The 20,819-nt window shown below is 39.8% G+C and overlaps 1 protein-coding gene across 1 annotated transcript in view; it reads right to left on the bottom strand.

Moving 5' to 3' along the window:
- The window catches only part of LANCL3 (LanC like family member 3), a 133,124-nt gene that overhangs the window by 23,939 nt on the left and 88,366 nt on the right, over window positions 1–20,819 (bottom strand). The window contains exons 2-3 of the mRNA XM_004612922.2: window positions 8,441–8,564; window positions 2,080–2,277 (exon numbers count right to left, since the gene is read on the bottom strand). Coding sequence (XP_004612979.1) covers window positions 2,080–2,277; window positions 8,441–8,564 — 322 coding nt within the window. The remainder of the gene's footprint in view (window positions 1–2,079; window positions 2,278–8,440; window positions 8,565–20,819) is intronic.

Below are 20,819 nucleotides of genomic sequence, written 5' to 3'. Positions count from 1 at the left end.
CAGTCCAGTGAATGTGTAGGTTGAATGATTTTGTTTGGAAGCTATGTTTCATCTTAGCAAGATATTAATCGCAAAGGATGTAGGAGGATAAATAAAAATGTCCAAGGTGATGAATTCTGTGCTGTAGTGTTATGGTATGTGAATTCCAAAAATAGATGACATATAAAAGTATATGGAATAACTATACTTGAAGATACCTATATCATTTGGGGAGCAGTGAGGTTGAATCACGCCTGACTGTTCTCAGGGCTTAAACCTGACTCTGTGCTCAAGGATCAGTCCTAATGGTGCTCAGGGAACAACAGTTCTGGAAATCAAACCTGGATTGGATGTGTGCAAAGCAAGTATCTTACCCACTGAACTACTTCTCTGACTCATCCACATCTTTTAACTGACTGAATCACACATTTAGTAATCTACCTACTTCTTCCAGGGCTTCTACTAAGCACTTTGATTCTAAAAAATAGTCTTTAACTTGGGACATTTCCATAACTCAAGGATTCTGAGGAGCTTGGAAGATGACCAGAGACCATCCATAGAAAATCACTGAAGAGTCTCTAGGAAATGGAAGTGTTGAGAATAACATGAAGTTATTTAATTTCTATGATCGTAAATAATTTGTTTTTCTCTAAAAAGTTCAAAGCAAATAGAAATAGGCTCCAATTATAATTGGCAGTTCATCTGAACATAAAGCACAATGTTTGGCACTGGTACAAGCACACACAGGAGCCTTTGAAGTCCCTTCCTTTGGTAAATGTGGCAGGCAAAGAAAATAAGGCCAATGGACTAAGACTTCCATTATTCATGAACTCAAAGTGTACCCATGGAAGAAAATGAAATTACAGTGGGATTAAAGCACATTAATTAGGTAAGGAAGCGAAAGGAAGTAATACAAATCAGGTAAAAAACTAAAGAGAAATCAAATGTATTTTAAAGCTGTGCTCACTGCATTGAAGCATAGTATTGAAAATGAAATCCACTCCTAATCCAAAGTGTTTGTGTTATTTTGGTATTTTATCTCTTTCCCCTGGTCAATCAACCAAAATTAGTTTATTTGAATTTAACTTCTGAATTATCCCTTTCCTGAGGGCACTGGGATTAAGAAGAAAATGTGGTGGTGGGGGGAAATGAGGTCTGATAGAATTCTAGGCTAAACAGAGTTCACTATACATGATTTTATGTTAGATGATGGTGGGGATATGCATTTGAAGAATTATAGAAGAGTTAAACATTTACTGTGCATACAAATTGATAAGGAATCTTGTTAAAATGTATATTCTAATTAAAAGGGTCTGCAATATAGCCTACAATTCTGTATTCTAATAAGCTACCAGGCAGCCCAGGCTCTTATTCTGTGGACTATATTTTTAACTACTAAAACTGTTTAGGTTCCAGATATATGCTGTTTAATGTAGCAACTGAGTACTTGCAAAATAGCTGAATTGAAATGGGATGCAAATATAAAATATGCACAAAATATCAAAGAATTATCATGAAGAATAAAACCACTCCATATAAAATGGATTGCATCTTGAAATAATATTTTGGGCTCAGCAAGCTACCAAGAGTATCCCACCCGCAAGGCAGAGCCTGGCAAGCTACCCCTGGTGTATTCAATATGCCAAAAACAGTAGCAACAAGTCTCACAATGGAGACATTACTGGTGCCCGCTCGAGCAAATCGATGAACAGTGGAATGACAGTTCTACAGTGCTACAGTAGGCTATAATATATTACAAAAATCAATTCAACCTATTTCTTTTTATGTTTTTAGTGAGGCTACTAAAATTTAAATTTGATGTGGGATTCTTATTTTCCATAGTCAGTGACAGTTGAATTTATGTATAAGCAGACATTAGAGCAAATATTTTTTAATGCAGGACAAATTTCTGGATGTACTTTCCATACTGAGAATTTTGGGGCATTGGCAAGTTTCATCTTGACCCTTTTTTTCCTTTTAAATCTCATTAGTCGTGACACAGAATGAAAAATATCCTCAGTTCTCAGAAATAGCACCTCCCTCCTTGGATAAAACTGATGGAAGGCAATGTTCTCAGATAATAGTGTGTGTGTGTGAGACCTGGGGCACCATGACACCAGTGCACGAGCTCATTCTCTCTCTCGATGGCTTCGCCCAGTTCAGGTGGCCAGTTGCAGTTCTGTTCCTGCTCCATAAGGAAATCCACACTCTGCCACACCAGCTCCTGATCAGAGGGCTTCAGGTGCTCATGATAAGAAAGAAGCATCTGGAGAATGGATGACAGGCCATGAGCTGCTCCTATTGGACAAACAAAGTAAAATGCATTCATTCACCAGGGAGGACAGTTGGTCTAATTTAGTGAAAATATAATCAAAACATTAATGGCCATATTTCTTAGAAGTACACAGAATCATGGAATAATTGGCTTCCCAAATAACTGTGTTACTCGGCGAGTACACATTAGAGCAGAGGTTGACAAACTCCAGCACGCAGACCAATTCAGAGTCACTACCTGATTTTTAATATAGAAGATTATAACTGTGGGTTAGTCACCCCATTTTTAAAAATTGAATCACCATGAGATATACAGTTACAAAGTTGTTCACGATCGAGTTTCAGTCATACAGTGTTCCAACACCATCCCCTCACAGTGCACATTTCCTGCCATGAATGTTCTCAGTTTCCCTCCCTCCCATCTCCCTCTGCCCCGCCCTGCAGTCAGCCTCTATGGCTGACTTCTCTTTTATGTTTTTTTCTCTTTTACATTTTTTAGGGGGGTCACACCCAGCAATGCACAGGGGTTACTCCTGGCTCTGCACTCAAGAATTATCCCTGGTGGTGCTCAGGGGACCATATGGGATGCTGGGAATTGAACCTGGGTCAGTTGCATACCAGGCAAACGCCCTACCTGCTGTGCTATTGCTCCAGCCCCTCTCTTCTACTTTTAGACACTGTGGTTTCCAATACTGTTACTGAAAATGTATGATGCATATCACTTTATCTCCTTTTGGCACTCACTCACTGCCTGTTTTTTATAAATAAAGTTTAATTGGAACACAGTTATGCTCATTTTCTTGCTTATTACCTAAGTCTGTGTTTGTGTGACAGTAGCAGTGATCTATGTATAACAGATAGCATATGACCTGAAGAGCCTTATCAGGTATTATTCATTCTTTTTCAAAAAAATGACTTTTATGTCAGGCTCATTTTAGAGGAAATTTCTTTTTGAATTTTTGTTTGTTTGTTTTGGAGCCACACCTGGTGATGCTGGACTTAACCCTGGCTTTGCACTCAGGAATCACTCCAGGTGGCTCCAGGACTATATGTAGTGCTGGGTTCCAGATATTGCTCCCGGGCCGAGAAAGTGTAAGGGAGTCACCCCCATGAACCAACTCCAGCTCCCTCATGTAAGATCTTCTACCAGCCTTGCTTCAGAGACCCAGAAATCTCGAAAGAGATCAAAATCTGCAGTTAATCTCGAACCCATGCAAGGCTAAACAGACTGGGATAAATTGGAGGAGAGGAGGGTCAGCCTGGTGCCCGTCCAAGGAGAGCCCTTGGCAGTCACTTGGATCCACAATCCCAAAGCACCACCATGCCTCCTGCTGAACTCTGCTGTCTCAGCACGGAACTCACTGAGAGATAGCACTATAGCACTGTTGTCCTGTTGTTTGTCAATTTGCTCGCGCGGACACCGGTAATGTCTCCATTGTGAGACCTGTTGTTACTGTTTTTTGGCATATTGAATACACTACGGGTAGCTTGCCAGGATCTGCCTTGCTGAGTGGGATACTCTTGGTAGCCTGCCGAACTCTCCGAGAGGGACAGAGGACTTGAACCCAGGTCGGCTGCCTACAAGGCAAACGCCCTACCCACTGTGTATCACTCCAGTCCAAAGGAATGGAGATGCTGGGATATAATATGAGATATAATCTGCTGAAAATTCAGGTTGCGAATTTTGTGACTGAAATCTCCAGGCAATCTCGGGGTCAGGATGTGCTACTTCTCTCCACCTCTCTGTACTTCCGGAAATCACAGCAGTCACATCCACACCGCAAAGCGGCCACCCAGTTAAAAAGCTATTCTAGCCTTACTTACCCGAACTACTGAACACCCTGAGCAAACACGGTAACCACTTAGCACCTGTATTGTAAACCATAGTGCACAAAAGAAAAAGGAGAGAGAGAAAGAAGGAATACAAATGGCCAAAAGGCACATGAAAAAATGCTCCACATCCCTAGTCATCAGGGAAATGCAAATAAAAACAATGAGATATCATCTCACACCACAGACTGGCACACATTCAAAAGAACAAAAGCAACCAGTGCTGGCGTGGATATAGGGGAAAAGGGACGCTCTTTCACTGTTGGTGGGAATGCCAACTGGTCCAGCCTTTCTGGAAAACAATATGGACAATCCTTCAAAAACTAAAATTGAGCTTCCATATGACCCCACAATACCATTTCTGGGAATATATCCCAAGGATGCAAAAAAGCACAGTAGAAATAACATCTGTACTTATATGTTCATTGCAGCACTGTTCACAATAGCCATAAATCTGGAAACGACCCAAGTGCCCTACAACAGATGACTCATTAAAGAAACTTTGGTACATCTACACAATGGAATACTGTGTAGCTGTTAGGAGAGATGAAGTCATGAAATTTGCTTATAAATGGATAAACATGGAGAGTATCATGCTAAGTGAAATGAGTCAGAAAGAGAGGGACAGACATAGAGGGACTGCACTCATTCATTTCACATGAAGCTGACACTCAAGGACAGTAGATACAAGGGCCAGGAGGATTGCCCCATAGCTGGAAGCCTGCTTCATGAGCGGAGGGGAGAAGGCAGATGGAATAGAGAAGGGATCACTAAGAAAATGATGGCTGGAGGAATCAGTTAGGATGGAAGATGCATGCCGAAAGTAGATAATGGACGAAACATGGCCTCTCAGTATCTGTGTTGCAAGCTATGATGCTCAAAAGTAGAGAGAGAGAGAGTATGGAGAATATTGTCTGCCATGGAGGCAGGGGGAGGGTGGGAAAGAGGGGGGATACAGGAGATATTGGTGGTGGGGAATGTGCAATGGTGGAGGGATGGGTGTTTGATCATTGTGTGATTGTAACCCAAACATGAAAGCTTGTAACTGTCATGGAGATTCAATAAAATTTTAAAAAATAGTGGGATATTAGAAGGTACAATTGTTAATTACTTTTGTCAGTTATAAATAAAAATTAAATTATAAAATTAAAAATAAAAGAAAAGTGCCTGCCATAGAGACAGACTGAGGTGGAGGGTGGGGCATTTGGGGATGGTGGGAGGGGAATGGGGACACTGGTATTGGGAAATGCACACTGGTGGAAGGATGGGTGTTGTATCATTTTATGACTGAAACTCAATTATGAACAGCTTTGTAATGGCATATTTCACAGATATTCAATAAACAGTTTTTAAAAATGTAATGTGGATTTTATGCGTGCTTCAATCAGTTTATCAGTAGAGGAACAAATAGCAGTAATCCTACATAATTATTATTATTTATTTTGCTTTTTGGGTCATACCTGGCGATGCACAGGGGTCACTCCTGGCTCTGCACTCAGAAATAACCCCTAGCGGTGCTCAGGGGACCATATGGGATGCTGGGAATCGAACCCGGATCGGCTATGTGCAAGGCAAATGCCCTGCCTGCTGTGCTATTGCTCCAGCCCCGATCCTACATTTTAAAAAAAGTACAAGGGGAAAACCCTACCCTCTGCATTACTGCTCCAGCTCCTCAACGCTTTTTAATTAACATACCAATAGTTTTTATGGAAATATTGCTAATTTGGATATAATTTATTCTAAGTATCCCAAATATAACAATCATTTAACATGTAAGCACCAAGAACCTACTATATGTCCCCAAGGTGCTGAGGATAGATCAGTGAACAAAACAGACTTAATGCTGCCTTAGGTTAAATTTAGACATTAGTAACTGACATTAGTTCACTTAATCTGTCACACCTAACACTTGTAAATTGGACACTGTCTAAGCCCAGGGGATACATAGATGAATATAACTTGCCTTACGGTTATGGTCTTGAAAAAAAGACTTTCCCATCCAGTGCAGTGAAAAAAGCCAGATTTGTAAATTAATCATTAGAACATGAGGTTATAAATTACTCTATCAGAGACACGTACCAGAAGTTAAGAGAGAACTGAGGAATGAGTGCTAAAGTTGGCCTCAGATCGAAGGGGGCAGTGAAATTACCACACAGGTGATATCCGAACAAAGTCATGAAGAATTCCTAGCATAGGGGAGTGAACTAGCCAAGACCAGAGCTTCACCTTGGAGGAGTTAGCTTAACTAAGGAAAAAGTCAGCCCTAGCCCTATAGGAGTTTTAACTGATTTTTCATTCATAGAATCCTAACTGGCAGATTGTGCTCTGGTCAATATATTCTGAGGACTTACTCTTTAAACTTAACTGTATAATATTTTTTTTTGCTTTTTGGGTCACACCTGGCGATGCACAGGGGCTACTCCTGGCTCTGCACTCAGGAATTACCCCTGGCCGTGCTCAGGGGACCATATGGGATGCTGGGATTCGAACCCGGGTCGGCCGCGTGCAAGGCAAGCGCCCTACCCGCTGTGCTATCGCTCCAGCCCCTAACTGTATAATATTAAAGTATTCTCTTTGTTCTCAGGCATTCAGAACTTTTAAATCCCCAGAAAAAGCCTTACAGTTGTATGCAGTCAAAAATTCTTTTCTTGGTGTTCCACACCCCTCCTCCCGGCCCCCAAAAAGGTCATGTTCTCTCTAGAATATCTCTCTCTTCCTGTCACTCACACTTCTGTTTGAACATTCATTTAAATAAGACTATTTTACTTCACTTAAAAATTCTATTCTTCTAATAAGAGAGCTGCCACATGATCTGGCAATTCCACTTGGCATCTACCCCAAGGGCCCAAAAACTCTATTCAGAAAAGCCATTTGTGCTCTTATGTTCACTGCAGCACTGTTAATATTAGCCCAAACCTGGGAACAACCCAAGTGTCCGAGAGAAGATGACTGGATAAAGAAATGATGGTTACATATGCACAATGGACCACTACTTGGCTTTAAGAAAAGATGAAGTCATTCAATTTGCTGCTCCACGGATGGATCTGGAGAGTACCCTGCTGAGTGGTTATTCAGGAGAGGGCTAGAACAGAATGAGCTCTCTTGTAAGTGGATATAAAGAAACAAAGTAGGGGTATGACAAATGCCCCAAAGCAACAGACTTTAGAAGTGAGCTTACTACAAGGGAGAGAAAAAAGTGGTTTAAGATGGTGGGGGAGGACCCTGGGACAATGGTGGTGGGAAGTGGGCACTCTGGTGGAGGGTAGCACTGCCGCACTGTTTTCCCATTGTTTATCGACTTGCTCGAGCGGGTACCAGTGGAGGGTGTGGTGCTGAAATGTGGTAGGCATGAAGCCTTATCATTAACAGTATTGTAAACCACAATGCCTAAAATATTTTTTAAAAAGAAGTAGCTATGACAGATATTAAAAATAATGAATAACTATTAGCACTGGAGCAATAGTACAGTGGGTAGGGCACTTGCTTTGCATGTGACCGACCAAAGTTCAATCCCCAGCATCCCATATGGTCCCCAAGCATCACCGGAAATAATTCCTGACTACAAAGCCAGGAATAACACCTGAGCATTGCTGTGTGTGGACCCAAACCAAACCAAATAAATAAATAAATATTTAGAAAGGAAAAGGCACAAATGTAACAAAGACATTTTGCTTGTTCAAGACTCTACCAGATAAAGCCAGGGAAGGGAGATATAAAACTTGGAGATAAAGCTTTGAAGAGGAAACAGGAGGTGCTCAGGAGTGAAGAAAGATTAAAAAAAAAAGAGTGGTAATTTTCACTTGTGTGCCTCCTACTTTAAAGGTAACCTCTGTGATTCCTTAGTCTATTGTTAATATACTACCATTATATCTTTAAGATGTTACTCGTTGAATCCAGTTTGTTGTACAGAAGCACTATTTACACTGCTAACTGCTCCCAAACTTTAAGCAAAATCAGTCAGTGTACTCACAATCTTGAAGAAGGATTTTAGGCTTTAGTGAAAGTAATTATGCTCCTGTGACTATAAAAAGAAATATTAAATTGTGATTTATAATGTGTATTAATTTTGCTTTGTTGGGAAACTTACTGAGGTCACAAAGATTTATAAGAATGTAAATATTTCTATGTTAGAGTTACAATGTTACCTACCACACAACACCCACCATCAAAGTACTAATATCCCTCTACCACTGTCCATCCTATTTACTTTTAAATGGAATTTTAGAAAAATCCTCGGTTTAAAATGGCATTTTAAAGTATTCCTACTTAAATGCATATTGATAACATATGTCATAAACAGAACCTAGTTGTCTGAGATTCCCGCCATCCTCAGGCCTTTCCCAACATCTCCACTTACCCAAGTACTCAGTTCCGTAGTAAGAATACATAAGAGGGAATGGCTTCCGTTTCTTTATGGAATACTGCTTCCCAGAGTCCAGAATTGCCTGGCAAATTGATTTGATCTGTGCTGGGGTCAGTATCTGAGTAAGGAAATCAAGAAGAGAAGTCAAATCAGGATAATTCCCAGCCCCGCGTTCCACCCCACCCCACACCCTGTATTTTCTTGTTTGAAAAGTCCATCAGGATCTTTTTTCTATATGTAAATAAGCTTAGTCAACCATACATTTTTCAACTTCTGATTCTCCCTCTTTGTTGCCACATTTATCTACCCTCTTCAGAAATTTTGCTGTTTTGATGAGAAATACACCTTTACTCCTCTCAGCTTTTATAAAATACAAAGACCACTTTTCAGCTGTTATATCATTAATCCTTGTCACAGGAACAAGAAATTGCTCAGAAAAGAACAAAGACTGGTCCTAACTAATCATGCTTAACAAAGCTGTTACTCCTAGCGGTCGGTGCAGCTCTGGCCTAGACAAAGGGCCTTCGATTTGTATCACTTAGACTGTGCTTATAAAGCCACAATTCTATGACAAGCTGCTGTGTGACAGACTCATTGTTGCCCATAGTTCTAAAACTGACTGCTGCTAGATTGAATAAAATATAGAAAACTGCAAATCATTGTATGTTAGCCATTCTCTAGTCAGTCATTTTGCTCTTAAAAGGGCACTTTATTGTACTTTGGTTTTAGAACTATAGAGATTCAAATACTCTCCAGCCTACAAAATCATCATTGAGTTTATTAGAATTCTGCTCAGGTTTGTGATGTTTCTGCCTCTGCCTCTTCCTCAGGGCCGATTAGACACTTCCTTTGACTCTCTGGTTTAGTGCTTACCACCTGGTGTGCTGTGTCATGCTGTACCAGATTATCAGTTTTCTTATGGCAAAGATAGTTTCATCTCATAACGTTGGCACCCTTTGTTTCTAACCCAGAAACTGAGGTGACCTTTGGTGACTGATAATTGAACAAGTACCAAGTTTACCAGCATGAAAAACAGAGTCGGACATCCCATCTTTCCCTTACTCCTTTTCTCCCTCCTTCTGTTTCCCTTATTTCCACAGTGATTTCTTAAGGCCCCACTAAATGGGAAAGCTTGTTCTAGAATGCTGGTGGTATCACAGAAAATAAAATATATAAGATCTCTTTCCTCTTAAAATCAAGATACCAAAATGACAGAACCGGACAGTTACCTAAACCTCTGGTTAGGTCTAACTGAATGAATCCGAATGAACTTGGGAGAATATTTATTGGATTTGGGACTCTTTCCTAAGTCTCATACACAGAAATAATAATGCACTAATTTTCTGTTATTAGTTGCTCTTCTGATTTGCCCAATGTTAGAAAGGTACAATATAACCCAGGCTTTGACCTCCTCAAATCTAAATTTTGGAAAAAACTCATTACATAAACAGGAATCTGTTCATTGATTCTGCCAGTTAATATTTACACTTATTTTTCTGATAAGGTTCTGTGCTGGGTACAATGGGAGAAGCTTTGGAAAGCCTGGGACACATTTCCCCCTATAGGGCACTTAATACCAGCACTGAAGGTGACACAGGACAAAAATCTACAATTGAGTATTTAAAGTTCATGAGCCTAAGAGTGGAAAAAAAGAGTAATTCAGGGTGTGGAACACAGACAATGGCTCAGCCTCACTTAGACTGCTTTCTCCTTGTTTTTCATCTGGCTGCTCAGAAACAACTATGCTATGGCTTTCTACTTAAATTTTTCTTTAACTGTTTATTCCTTTCTACCTAAATTTACAAAACTCTTATCTCTTCAAGCACTCCCACATTTATCATTTCAGGGTGCTCAACCTAAGGTCTTTATAGCTTTTCTCCTGAGTGGTTTCCTACCCTGAATCTACTCAAATTGTTGCCAATTTTTCATTTGATACTAAAATAATCAGTGTCTTTCATCAGTACCAAACTTACAGCTTTACTATATTATGTTGTTTTATTCTAATATATTGCATCATCAGTGTCTTTATGCTCGCAGAAACTTGCTAAGAGTCTTTAAGGGCATGAAGTCAAGGTTCCATCCCATGTTTGTTTCTGGAAATATTTTTTTAGTCCTCAACTGAACTTAGGTTCTATCTGCCAATATTGGTCTTGAATCCATATGCTAAAGACAGTATTTTGTCATAAGAAAAGGTGGAGTTGGCAGGGGGAGGTGAGAGTTATAACCTCATTTGAATCACAGAAATTCTTCCTATTTGAATTCTATGCCAGTAACTAAAAATCTGCATATTCATTCCTTGTTCAACATTTATTCATATTTTCCTCTTTCCCTCTGCCTGCCTTCTCTTCCTCTTATTATATGTGTGTTTACCTGCTTCTTTTTAATCCAGAGGAAAAACAATTTAAATTATATGTGGTTTCCTCTCCCTTTTTGTCCATCTTTACAAATAAATCTAAAGCTCAGCATAGAGAATGAATTTATAAAGTATTTTTAAACCGTTTCCAATCATGCATCATGCCTAGTGGCTTCTCTTATCTCTAAGAAACACTGTGAAAAACAAAGAAAAACCGACGCTTGTTCGGCTGGATAAAGACCAGTTATGCTCACAGTTCTTTATCTCCAGGAACAGACAAGACATACCCTTGGGTTTATTGATCAGCAAATAGAAAGTGGAAAGAGGACTTATTGAGAGTACGTGGAGTAGAACACTGAGAAAGAGTGTGTTCCTTTCTTTCCCCGTGAACAAATAGTACAAAAAGAAGAAAGGAGAGGAGATGTGAGGGAGAGGCATGTTGTGGCTCTCCTATTTGTCTGCTTTCACATACAGCCTGCTATTCCCAGCTCCCAGCACAAAGAAGCAGGCTCATGGGCACATACACACTATGCCCAAGAAGATGGCCTCCACGCTTCTGAAATGAGGGAATGACAATTCAAGAGGATCCCTGTCCACTAGGTCTTTATCAAACCAAACCCAGATTCCCCCACCTATTGTTACAGAACCTAAGGCCTATTCATGAGGTGGTATCTGGATGGATTCTTTTTCAGTTTTGTTTTTGGGCCATATCGGTACTGCTCAGGGTTCACTACTGGCTCTGTGCTCAAAGATCACTCCTGGTGGCACTTGGGTGACTGTGGTACCAGAGATATAACCCTGATCAGTCATGTGTAAGGCAAGCACTCTAACCGCTGTACTATCTTGCCAAACCCCTCTTCTTTAAATAAGCTTTCTACAACTTTGAATTTAGATATCTCAAAAGTACAAAAGAAATATGTGGTGGTTTGGTTTAAACAGTTGTTTCAGTAGTTTAATCAGTTCCCATCAGTGATCCCAAAACAGAAGTGTTTGTTTTGAAATATTCCTATTACACTAGGTATGATATGATGAGGAAACAATAAAGGTGTCTTTTTCACTTTTTAAAAATTGAATAACTATGAGATAAACAGTTACAAACTTGTTAAAGGTTGGGTTTCAGTCATACAATGTTCTAACACCCATCCCTCTACCAGTGTACATTTCCTGCTACCTATCTTCCCAGTTTCCTTCCTGCTTCTGCCCCTTGACCTCAGCAATACAGGGTTTCTTTTTTGTTTAGTTTTTGTGTTTTTTTTGGTTTGCTTTTTTAAATTTTTTAAACAGAAATAGTCACAACAGAGTTCATTCATTTTGAAGTCAGTTCTGCTTTCATTTTTTAATAGGATTTTAATATTACATTTTTTCTGGAATTTTTGAAAGGGCCCTATCAAAGTAAAGATAAAAGATTTCAATTCAAATTCAAAATTTGTTAATTTCAACTTTATATTAGACATGGTATTCTTTCAAAAAATTAAAATATTTTCTTACACAGAATTTTTTTAACATGTAACATTTACAAAACTATTAGCTAAAGTTAAGTGGCTGAAAGCTAGACAAATATATTTTAAGATGACCTATTTCAGTAGTTTAAGGTAGTTATAAAGTTCACCTGTCACTTTTTTTAATTGTTTCTAACCAACTGACTGAAAGTCATGCTATGATTGAACCACCCTTATGGGGAGACATGGTCATTGTTAAGGAAATGAATTAAGTGGACCAAGCCACAGAAAGCTTGCCTTACCCTACAGACTCCTTTCCAGGGCAAGTGGTCTGCCCACAGTCCCTGTGAAATAGCAGTCTTTGCTAGCTGTATATCAACCACTGCCAACATTATCAAGCAGTAGTGCAAATTGTCCTGCATATGTGACTATCCGTCTGCATGTAACACACAAAGTCACTCCACATCACATCAAACACAAGTGACACAGGAAGAATCTGGTATTCACTTAGATATTTTCCTTAAGCAATTTACTAAACCCCAATTCTTTGGCCATTCTTCCTTCTGCTTACAGGATGAAATAAGCCATTTGACTCACAGTGGACATAAAAATGACTTTTGACACCCATGGACAACAGTTTTGAGGAAAGAGGCTTCTGAGTTGTCAAAAGCTTGGGTTTTTTCAGTACTTTAAGTTTATACCATAACCAATATAGACTTGAAGTATATGTGGAGTCAGGATGGATGGACTTAAAGCAATTCAAGATCGGAAGAGTTGACAAGAAGTTGAAAATCAACATAGAGTTCTTGCTCTGCTACTTCCACTTACTTGTGCCAAGCTTTAGCAGAGATTCTTTAATCGCCTGGTAGGTTTGGTGGATTTACAGACAGAATTTGTACCCCACCCCCCATTCCGATCTGGAGTGAGATGCTATCATAAAAGCTGTCTACTGTCTCAGGGTCTGAGGAAATAAAAAGAATACACATGGCACGTCCTTGTAAGAGAGCCCAGGGCCAGTGTTGAAAATATGCAAAGGGATATACACTATAACCTTTCAGTATCTGTATTGCAAACAAAAGGAGGGGGGCAGAGAGAGAGTCACAGGGGCAGGTGGGGTGGTGGCAGATGTGAAACTGGGAAACTGGTGATTCCTGGCACCACATATGGTTGTCCAAACACTACCAAGAGTGTAAGCATAGAGCCAAACGTAAACCGTGAACACAACCAGGAGTAGTACAAAAACCAAAACCAAGAAACAAAATGGAAAAGAAGTCAAACTATTGCTATTTGCAGAAAACATAGTATGCATAGAAGCCCGAAAGAGTACACTAAAATGCTCGTAGAAGCAATAAACAAATATAGCAAAGTTTGAGCACTGTTCACAATGGTCAGAATCTGGAAACAATCCCAATGCCTGAGAACAGATGACTGGTTAAAGAAACTATGGTATACAATGGAATGCTGTACAGCTGTTAGGAAAATGAAGTCATGAAATTCATTTATAAACGAATGGACTTGGAGAATATAATGCTGAGTGAAATGAGTCAAAATGAGAAGGACAAACATAGAATGATTGCATTCATTTGTGGATATTAAAAAAAGACACCTGAGGACAGTAGAAACAAGGGTGGGAATATTGGTCCACAGCTGGAAGCCTGGGATAGAGAAAGGACCATTATGACAATGATGGTTGGAAGGGTTCACTCTGGATGGGAGATGTGTGCTGCAAGTGGGTAAAGGACCAAATATGATGGCTTCTCAGTGTCTGTATTGCAAAGCATAAGTATATATATATATATACATATATATGTATAATATATAGAGAGAGACAAAGAAGAAAACTACCTGCCATAGAGACAGGCTGGGGTGGAGGTGGGGGTATGGTGAAAGGGAAACTTGGGGTATTGGTGGTGGGAAATGTGCACTGGTGAATGGATGGGTGTTGGAACATTATATAACTGAAACCCAATCCTGAAAACCTTGTAACTGTTTCACAGTGATTCAATAAAAACGTTTAAAAAGGCATTTTTTTAAAAGAGAGAGAGAGCGCCCAGGGCAACAGGAAATATCTGATCCTGCAACATAGATTTATTTTTAGTTCCTTGCCCAAATTACTTTAAATAAAAAGGGAAAATTTATAGCATAAAAATTAACATTTGAAATTTATTAGATTTTTATTTTTGGTGTTTCTGTAAGGTTATGGTTCAGGTGTAATGCATCAGGCAACAGGAGAGAGCCAGGCCTTTAGGAAATATCAGGAATGGGTAGAGATTTACCGACCTTAAGAAGACTTAAAACCTACAGGAGCTTCTCTAAGGTAAAAGCATAAAAGACACAAAGTAGGGTGAAGGAAAAAGTTTAGATCAGGTAACAGATCTTGGTAAATCAATCACTTTACACTATGTAAGAAGCCTGTGATAGGAAATTTTGAGGGACGATGTAATCTTAATAAGTAGATTAAGTTAGCATAGGAATGATTTAAATAACAAAACGTTCTGCACTTAAAATTCTGGTAGTCCTAACCCATGGGAGTCATAACCTATAGGATTTAGGTGGAGGGAAGAGTAAGGTGGTGGGAGTAAATACTCTTCAAAGTGGGAAAGAGATGTGAACTAAGGGCTTTTTCAGAGGCTTGGGGAGGCACTTCCTGTGATACTTGACCAATTCAACTAGATGTTTCAATGCTTAGGCCCAGAAATTCAGTGCTGCTCAGGATCCAGTTTTACTGGAGGCCACCAAAACCACATCCATTGGTGTCTGTGGGTTTCCATGCTATACTCAGTTTTTTGACATTAGAGGAGATGATGAGGGACATAGATTGCTGGAAATCAAACTCTGGGCCTTGCATATGCAAAGCATTCACTCCAGCTCACTGAACTATGTTTTCAGCACCATAAATTAACTTTGTAGGACATGTGGAAAGCATATAAAAGAAAATATGTCAAAGATAGAGCATTTTTTATTAGTGAATCACCGTGAGGTACAGTTACAGACTTATAAACTTCCATGCTTGCATTTCAGTCATATAATAGTCAAGTATCTATGCCTCTACCAGTGCTCATTTTCCACCACCAATGGTCCAAGAATCCTTCCCACCATCCCCACCCCACCCCTCTCCCTCCACCCCGCCTCTGTGGCAGCACATTCCCTTTTGCTGTCTCTCTCCTTTTGGGTGTTGTGGTTTGCAACAGAGGCCATCATGTTTGGTCTATAGTCTGCTTTCAGGGTGCGTCTCCCATCCCAATTGGATCCTCCTAGCACCATTTACTTGGTGAACCCTTCTCTAACGAACTTGCTTTTCCCCCCGTATGTGAGGCCAGCTTCTAAGCTGTGGAGTAATCCTCCCAGTACTTAGAAAATAGGGCATTTTTTAAGTTATAAAATAATGGGGAAACTTTGGGTGCTTTTTTTTTGGCGGGGGGAATGCTTCTTAGACTGAAATGTGTATGAATTTAACCCGGTGCTCTCATTCTAATGAAGATTCTAATTCAGTGGGCTGGGCTGGGATTAGGACTCTACATTTCTAACAAACTTCCAGGTGATGCTGTTGTTGCTACTGCTCCATGGAACACCACCCAAAGTCACAAGGGATTGTAGAAATGAAGAGGTTTGTTGTAGAAGAGGATTTCTCTTGGGAAGTATAAGAAATTAGACTGAAGTAAAAAATATAAGAGAGAAATAACTATAGGAAGTTCTTGCAAGACAGTCAATTGAACAAGAAGGAGTACCAGACAAGGAAATGACACTCCGTAACTTAAATTATCAGAGTACTCAGAAAAGAAAAGCAGTAACATTAGGAGATTCTTTTCCAATATGCCACGTGTAAAAAGAAAAAAAAACACGTCCAAATTTGCAAACCCCAGTGGGGAGTTCTCTAAGCCAATGTGGTCAAGTTTGTTATTTTCTTAATTAGTATCCAAATGGAACACGTGTGCTTGTGCAGAATGAGCAAGTCCCTTCCATCTGGTTTTCCTGATGCTCCCTGACCATTATTATGCTGCACAATGAGGAATGGGAGGCCAGTTGCTCTAGTTAATGATTATCTCACAGTCACTGAAGGGATTGAGCAGAGAAATTCAGTTATAAACATTTGGTCTCAGATACCATTTCAGAGTTGTTCTTTTTCCCCTTCTCATGTCAAGAGACACAAGAAATGATGGGAACAAGGAAAGCATAATAGGTTTTACCCCATTCTTGCACACTGCTGGCTTTAAGGATTTATTAAAAGTACCTGGCAACCCATTCTGTACCAAGTGTCACTAGGGGATTTCATTCTGTTTCCTGTAAGACACCAAATGTCTAAGTCCCAGTGATTCCTTATCTTTAAATGGGGGTCATATCCCTGAGCACAACACCAGGGGGAAGCCCTAAGCATCACTAGGTGTTGCCTAACCCCAATCACAAAGGGCAGGGGACTCTAATACTCTCCCCACCTTAGACTCTGATGAGAAAGCTGTTTTCAGTATTTGGCTATACACTGCAATCACCTGAGGAGCGATTGTATAAACTGACCACACCCCAAACCAAATACATTAGAAGCTGGATATAAGACCCTAGACCTCCAGGTTATTCCAAAGTGCAATAAACTTGGATAATTCCTGCCACGGAATAGTGAGTGAATGCAAAAACTGTTTTTGAAAACAAGGTCATAACCATATAACAATGATGAGATGACTACAATGATGATGATAACCAAGACTGCTATAAGGAAGCAAAAGTTACTCCGAGATATAGAGAAACACTTTTTGTCTGAGTCATGGAGGAGTGGAAGGGAAAAATTCACTGTTTCACATAGATGTACATATTGGGTCAGGCCAGACCTCCAGTGAACTTTATGCAGTATTTTCCAGACAGTCTTCAAAGCTCATTTTTATGTGAGAGTCATGGAGAAACCAGTGAATGCAATGGACATTGCACTGGCCTAGGTAGAATTCAGGAGATCTGAATTGAGGTACAAGTTTGCCACAATCATTAGACTCATTTCCTCATCAATAATATCTTTACATCAGGAAGATATGACATAAATATAGTACATGCATGTTTATTACAAGAATGTAATAAATATATTATAATGATTAATATAAAGTTATCATTAGAATCGTTCCACTACTTCAATACTAAAACCCACCAAGCTGGCTTGGGCAAATAAAACCTCGTGGATTATGACTCAATTAGCTGTGGGGCCTGAGATCTTGCATTTCTAACAAGCTCCAGGTGAGGGCTGGAGAGACAGTACAGTGGGTAAGGTGCTTCCCTCGATTGCCCCCACCCAGGTTTGATCCCTGGCATCCTATATTGTCCCCTGAGCACCACAGGAGTGACTCCTGAGTGCAAGAACAGGAGGAACTCTGAGCAACACCTGATATGGCTCAAAAATAAAACAAAATTTTTAAAAAAACATGCTGTCCAGCGTGGGCATGCTGTTGGTCTAGGAGTCACCCGCTGAATGGCACTATACCAGATGACCTCCGTGATTTTCTGGGATCTCAGGCCAGAGTGACATTACAGCAGGTGGGGTGCTTGCCTTGCATGAGACCGACCTGGGCTCTATTCCTGTTATTGCATACGGTCCCCCCCACACTGTCAGGAGTAATTCCTGAGTGCAGAGCCATCTTGATGTGGCCTAAAAAAACAAAAAATAAATACAAATCTCTGGGGTCCCAATGCTCTAATCCTTTTAGGCATTTGGAGACTTCTAGCCTCTTAAACCTACCCTCATAAAGAGCATAGTTAATCTTCAGGGAGATGCAAATCAAAACAACAATGAGATATCATCTCACACGACAAAGACTGGCTCACAACAAAAAGAACAAGAATAACCAGTTCTAGCACAGATGTGGGGAGAAAGGGACTCTCTTTCATTGTTGGTGGGAATGCCGACTACTCCAGCCTTTTGGGAAAACTAGAAATTGAGCTTCCATATGACCCATAATATCATTACTGGGAATATTCCCAAGAGTGCAAAAAAGCACAGTAGAAATGACATCTGCACTTGTATGTTCATTTCAGCACTGTTCACAATAGCCAGAATCTGGAAACAAACTGAGTACCCAAGAACAAAAGACTGGTTAAAGAAAGTTTGCTACATCTACACAATGGAGAACCATGTAGCTGTTAGGAATGATGAAGTCATGAAATTTGCTTATAAGTGGATGGTCCTGGACAGTATCATGCTAAGGTATATGAGTCAGAAAGAGAGAGACAGGTATAGAATGACTGCACTCATTTATGGAATATAAAATAGCATAATCTGAGACTGACACCCAAGGACAGTAGACACAAGGGCCAGGAATATTGCTCCATAGTTGGAAGCCTGTCTCATGAACTGGGGGAGAAGGCAGCTGGGATAGAGAAGGGATCACTAAGTCAATGATAGTTGGAGGGATCGTTTCGGATGGGAGATGTGTGCTGAAAGTAGATAAAGGACCAAATATGATAGCCTCTCAGTATCTGTATTGCAACCCATAATGCCCAACAGCAGAGAGAGAGTATGGGGGAAATTGTCTGCCATAGAGGCAGGTTGAGGGTTGGGATTGGGGAAGGATACTGGGAATATTGATGGTGGAAAATGTGCACTGGTGGAGGGATGGGTGTTTGATCATTGTATGACTGAAACTTAAGCATGAAAGTTTTTTTTTAACTCTATCTCATGGTGATTCAATATACAAAAAAAGAGCATAGCACGATGATCAAAAATCCAAGTTCCAAACTCAGTTTCACCACTTTATAGCAGTGGGGTAAGTTCTTTATCCATTCTAAGCCTCAATTTTCTCAGTTGTAAAAAGGTAGCAATAGTAAGATCTATCAACTTATTGCAATGGGGAGTCTATAACTTAGTTCAGTTATTGGATTAAAGCACACAGGGAATACATGCAAGCTATAGTTAAAATATACATTTGAAATCTCTAGTGACACAACCCTCACCATTCAACACCACAGAACTGGTGATTCTGTGCTCAGGATCTCTTTCATAAAGATCCAGATGATGCTCACTCTCAACTCTCATCCCCATCACCCAAGGACCAGCTGATGCCAGTTTGCACTCTTGTAAGCCACAAACTAGGAACATATGGCCTTTCATGTCTATGTATTTATTTTGTTTTTCCCATCATCACATTGTCATCCTTTCACTGTTGTATAATCTCAAACCATACTTCTTTGCTCTTTCAAAATATTTCAAGTTTCTCTGGATTTGAGACAAGTCTCTGTCACTAACTGCAACCAGACAAATGGCCCTCTCTGGATTTCTTCATCTGAAAAACAGCAAGGAGTTAAGCTAGGGTATTTTAAATGTTCTTTACAGCAATCCTTTAGGAGTATATTTTGAATCCACACTTTATAACAAGTTTTCACTGTATATGTTAGGTACACATGTAATTGGGCTATAATTTTAGCATGCGGATGTGACTGCAGGTTTCAACGGGTTCTTTTCTTAGCAGTGAAACAAAATATTCTTTGCAGTGAAACTGTAGCACATGTTTAACTTGTCCTCTAGTCCAGGAATTTTATTTATCAACATAAATGTTCTCTCATGTACTTTCTTCCCAGTAGAACTAGAGAACTTGTTTAAAGTATTCGAACTTTGTTTTGCTGCTTGGCACTGATTACCTGAGTATTTGGAGTCTTCATGTTCCCAATGGCCCTAGAATGAAGATATTGCCTTATTAAGGCTGGACAAGTAACTGCCATTTCAGCCCTGCTATAGTCAATAATGAGTGACTATGGCAGTCTCCTTAAGTCATTGTTCAACAAACATTTTTCAAGTTCTTGCTGGGTGTGTGACACCTGGTTGGAGAGTGCAGAAATATAGAGATGAGTAATTGTTTATAGTGAGGGATGTAGTAAATGTCTGTTTTACCTGGAAAAGCTCATTATGGTTATATATTTGTGGTCTACAGTATTTTTGTTTTATTTTTGGGCCACACCCAGTGCTTCTTAAAGTTTATTCCTGGCTCTGATCTCAGGGATCATTCCTGGTGGGCTCTGGGGACCATAAAGGATGCAGGGATCAAACCTGGGTCAGCTGCATGCAAGACACATGCCCTATCCTCTGCTTTTTGCAAACACCCAAACTATTTGCTTTTTAGCAACCAATCTGCCCTTATTCTTTTCTAGCTGGATGACATTTTTGTTAGAGTATCTATTGTGTTTAGCTCCAGGTGCTTAGCCAGTTTAGCCATTCCTATCGTTTCTTCCCACATCTTTAGTTCTTAGCCTTTACTAAGGTGGCCTCATTTTGATTAACAGGGAAATTCCCTGGAAGAGAAGCCTCTTCTATAGCTTTTGGTTTAATAATAAACTAAATTAGATGGATGAATATGACTGTTGCCTACCTTTTTATTTTTGGTTTTACAATATTTATGTAAGGTCTGGAGCTGTAGCAGTCGTTTGCACCCAAAGATAATACACATGTGGATGACAAGCCAATGTTTAAAAAATGAGAAAGGAGAAAAAGAGATGCTGAGGTTTGTGGATACCACTGAGTAACTTTATGGCCAATCAGGACTACTTATCTCAAAACACTTGTTATGAGAGGCAAAAGTATTCTCCTTTGCAAAAGTCAGAGTTCTTGGGCAAGAGA

This window comes from Sorex araneus, chromosome X, assembly GCF_027595985.1.
Source record: "Sorex araneus isolate mSorAra2 chromosome X, mSorAra2.pri, whole genome shotgun sequence".
NCBI lineage: Eukaryota > Metazoa > Chordata > Mammalia > Eulipotyphla > Soricidae > Sorex > Sorex araneus.
The sequence above is the reverse complement of the archived record's forward strand: the minus strand, read 5'-3'. Positions and strand labels throughout refer to the sequence as shown.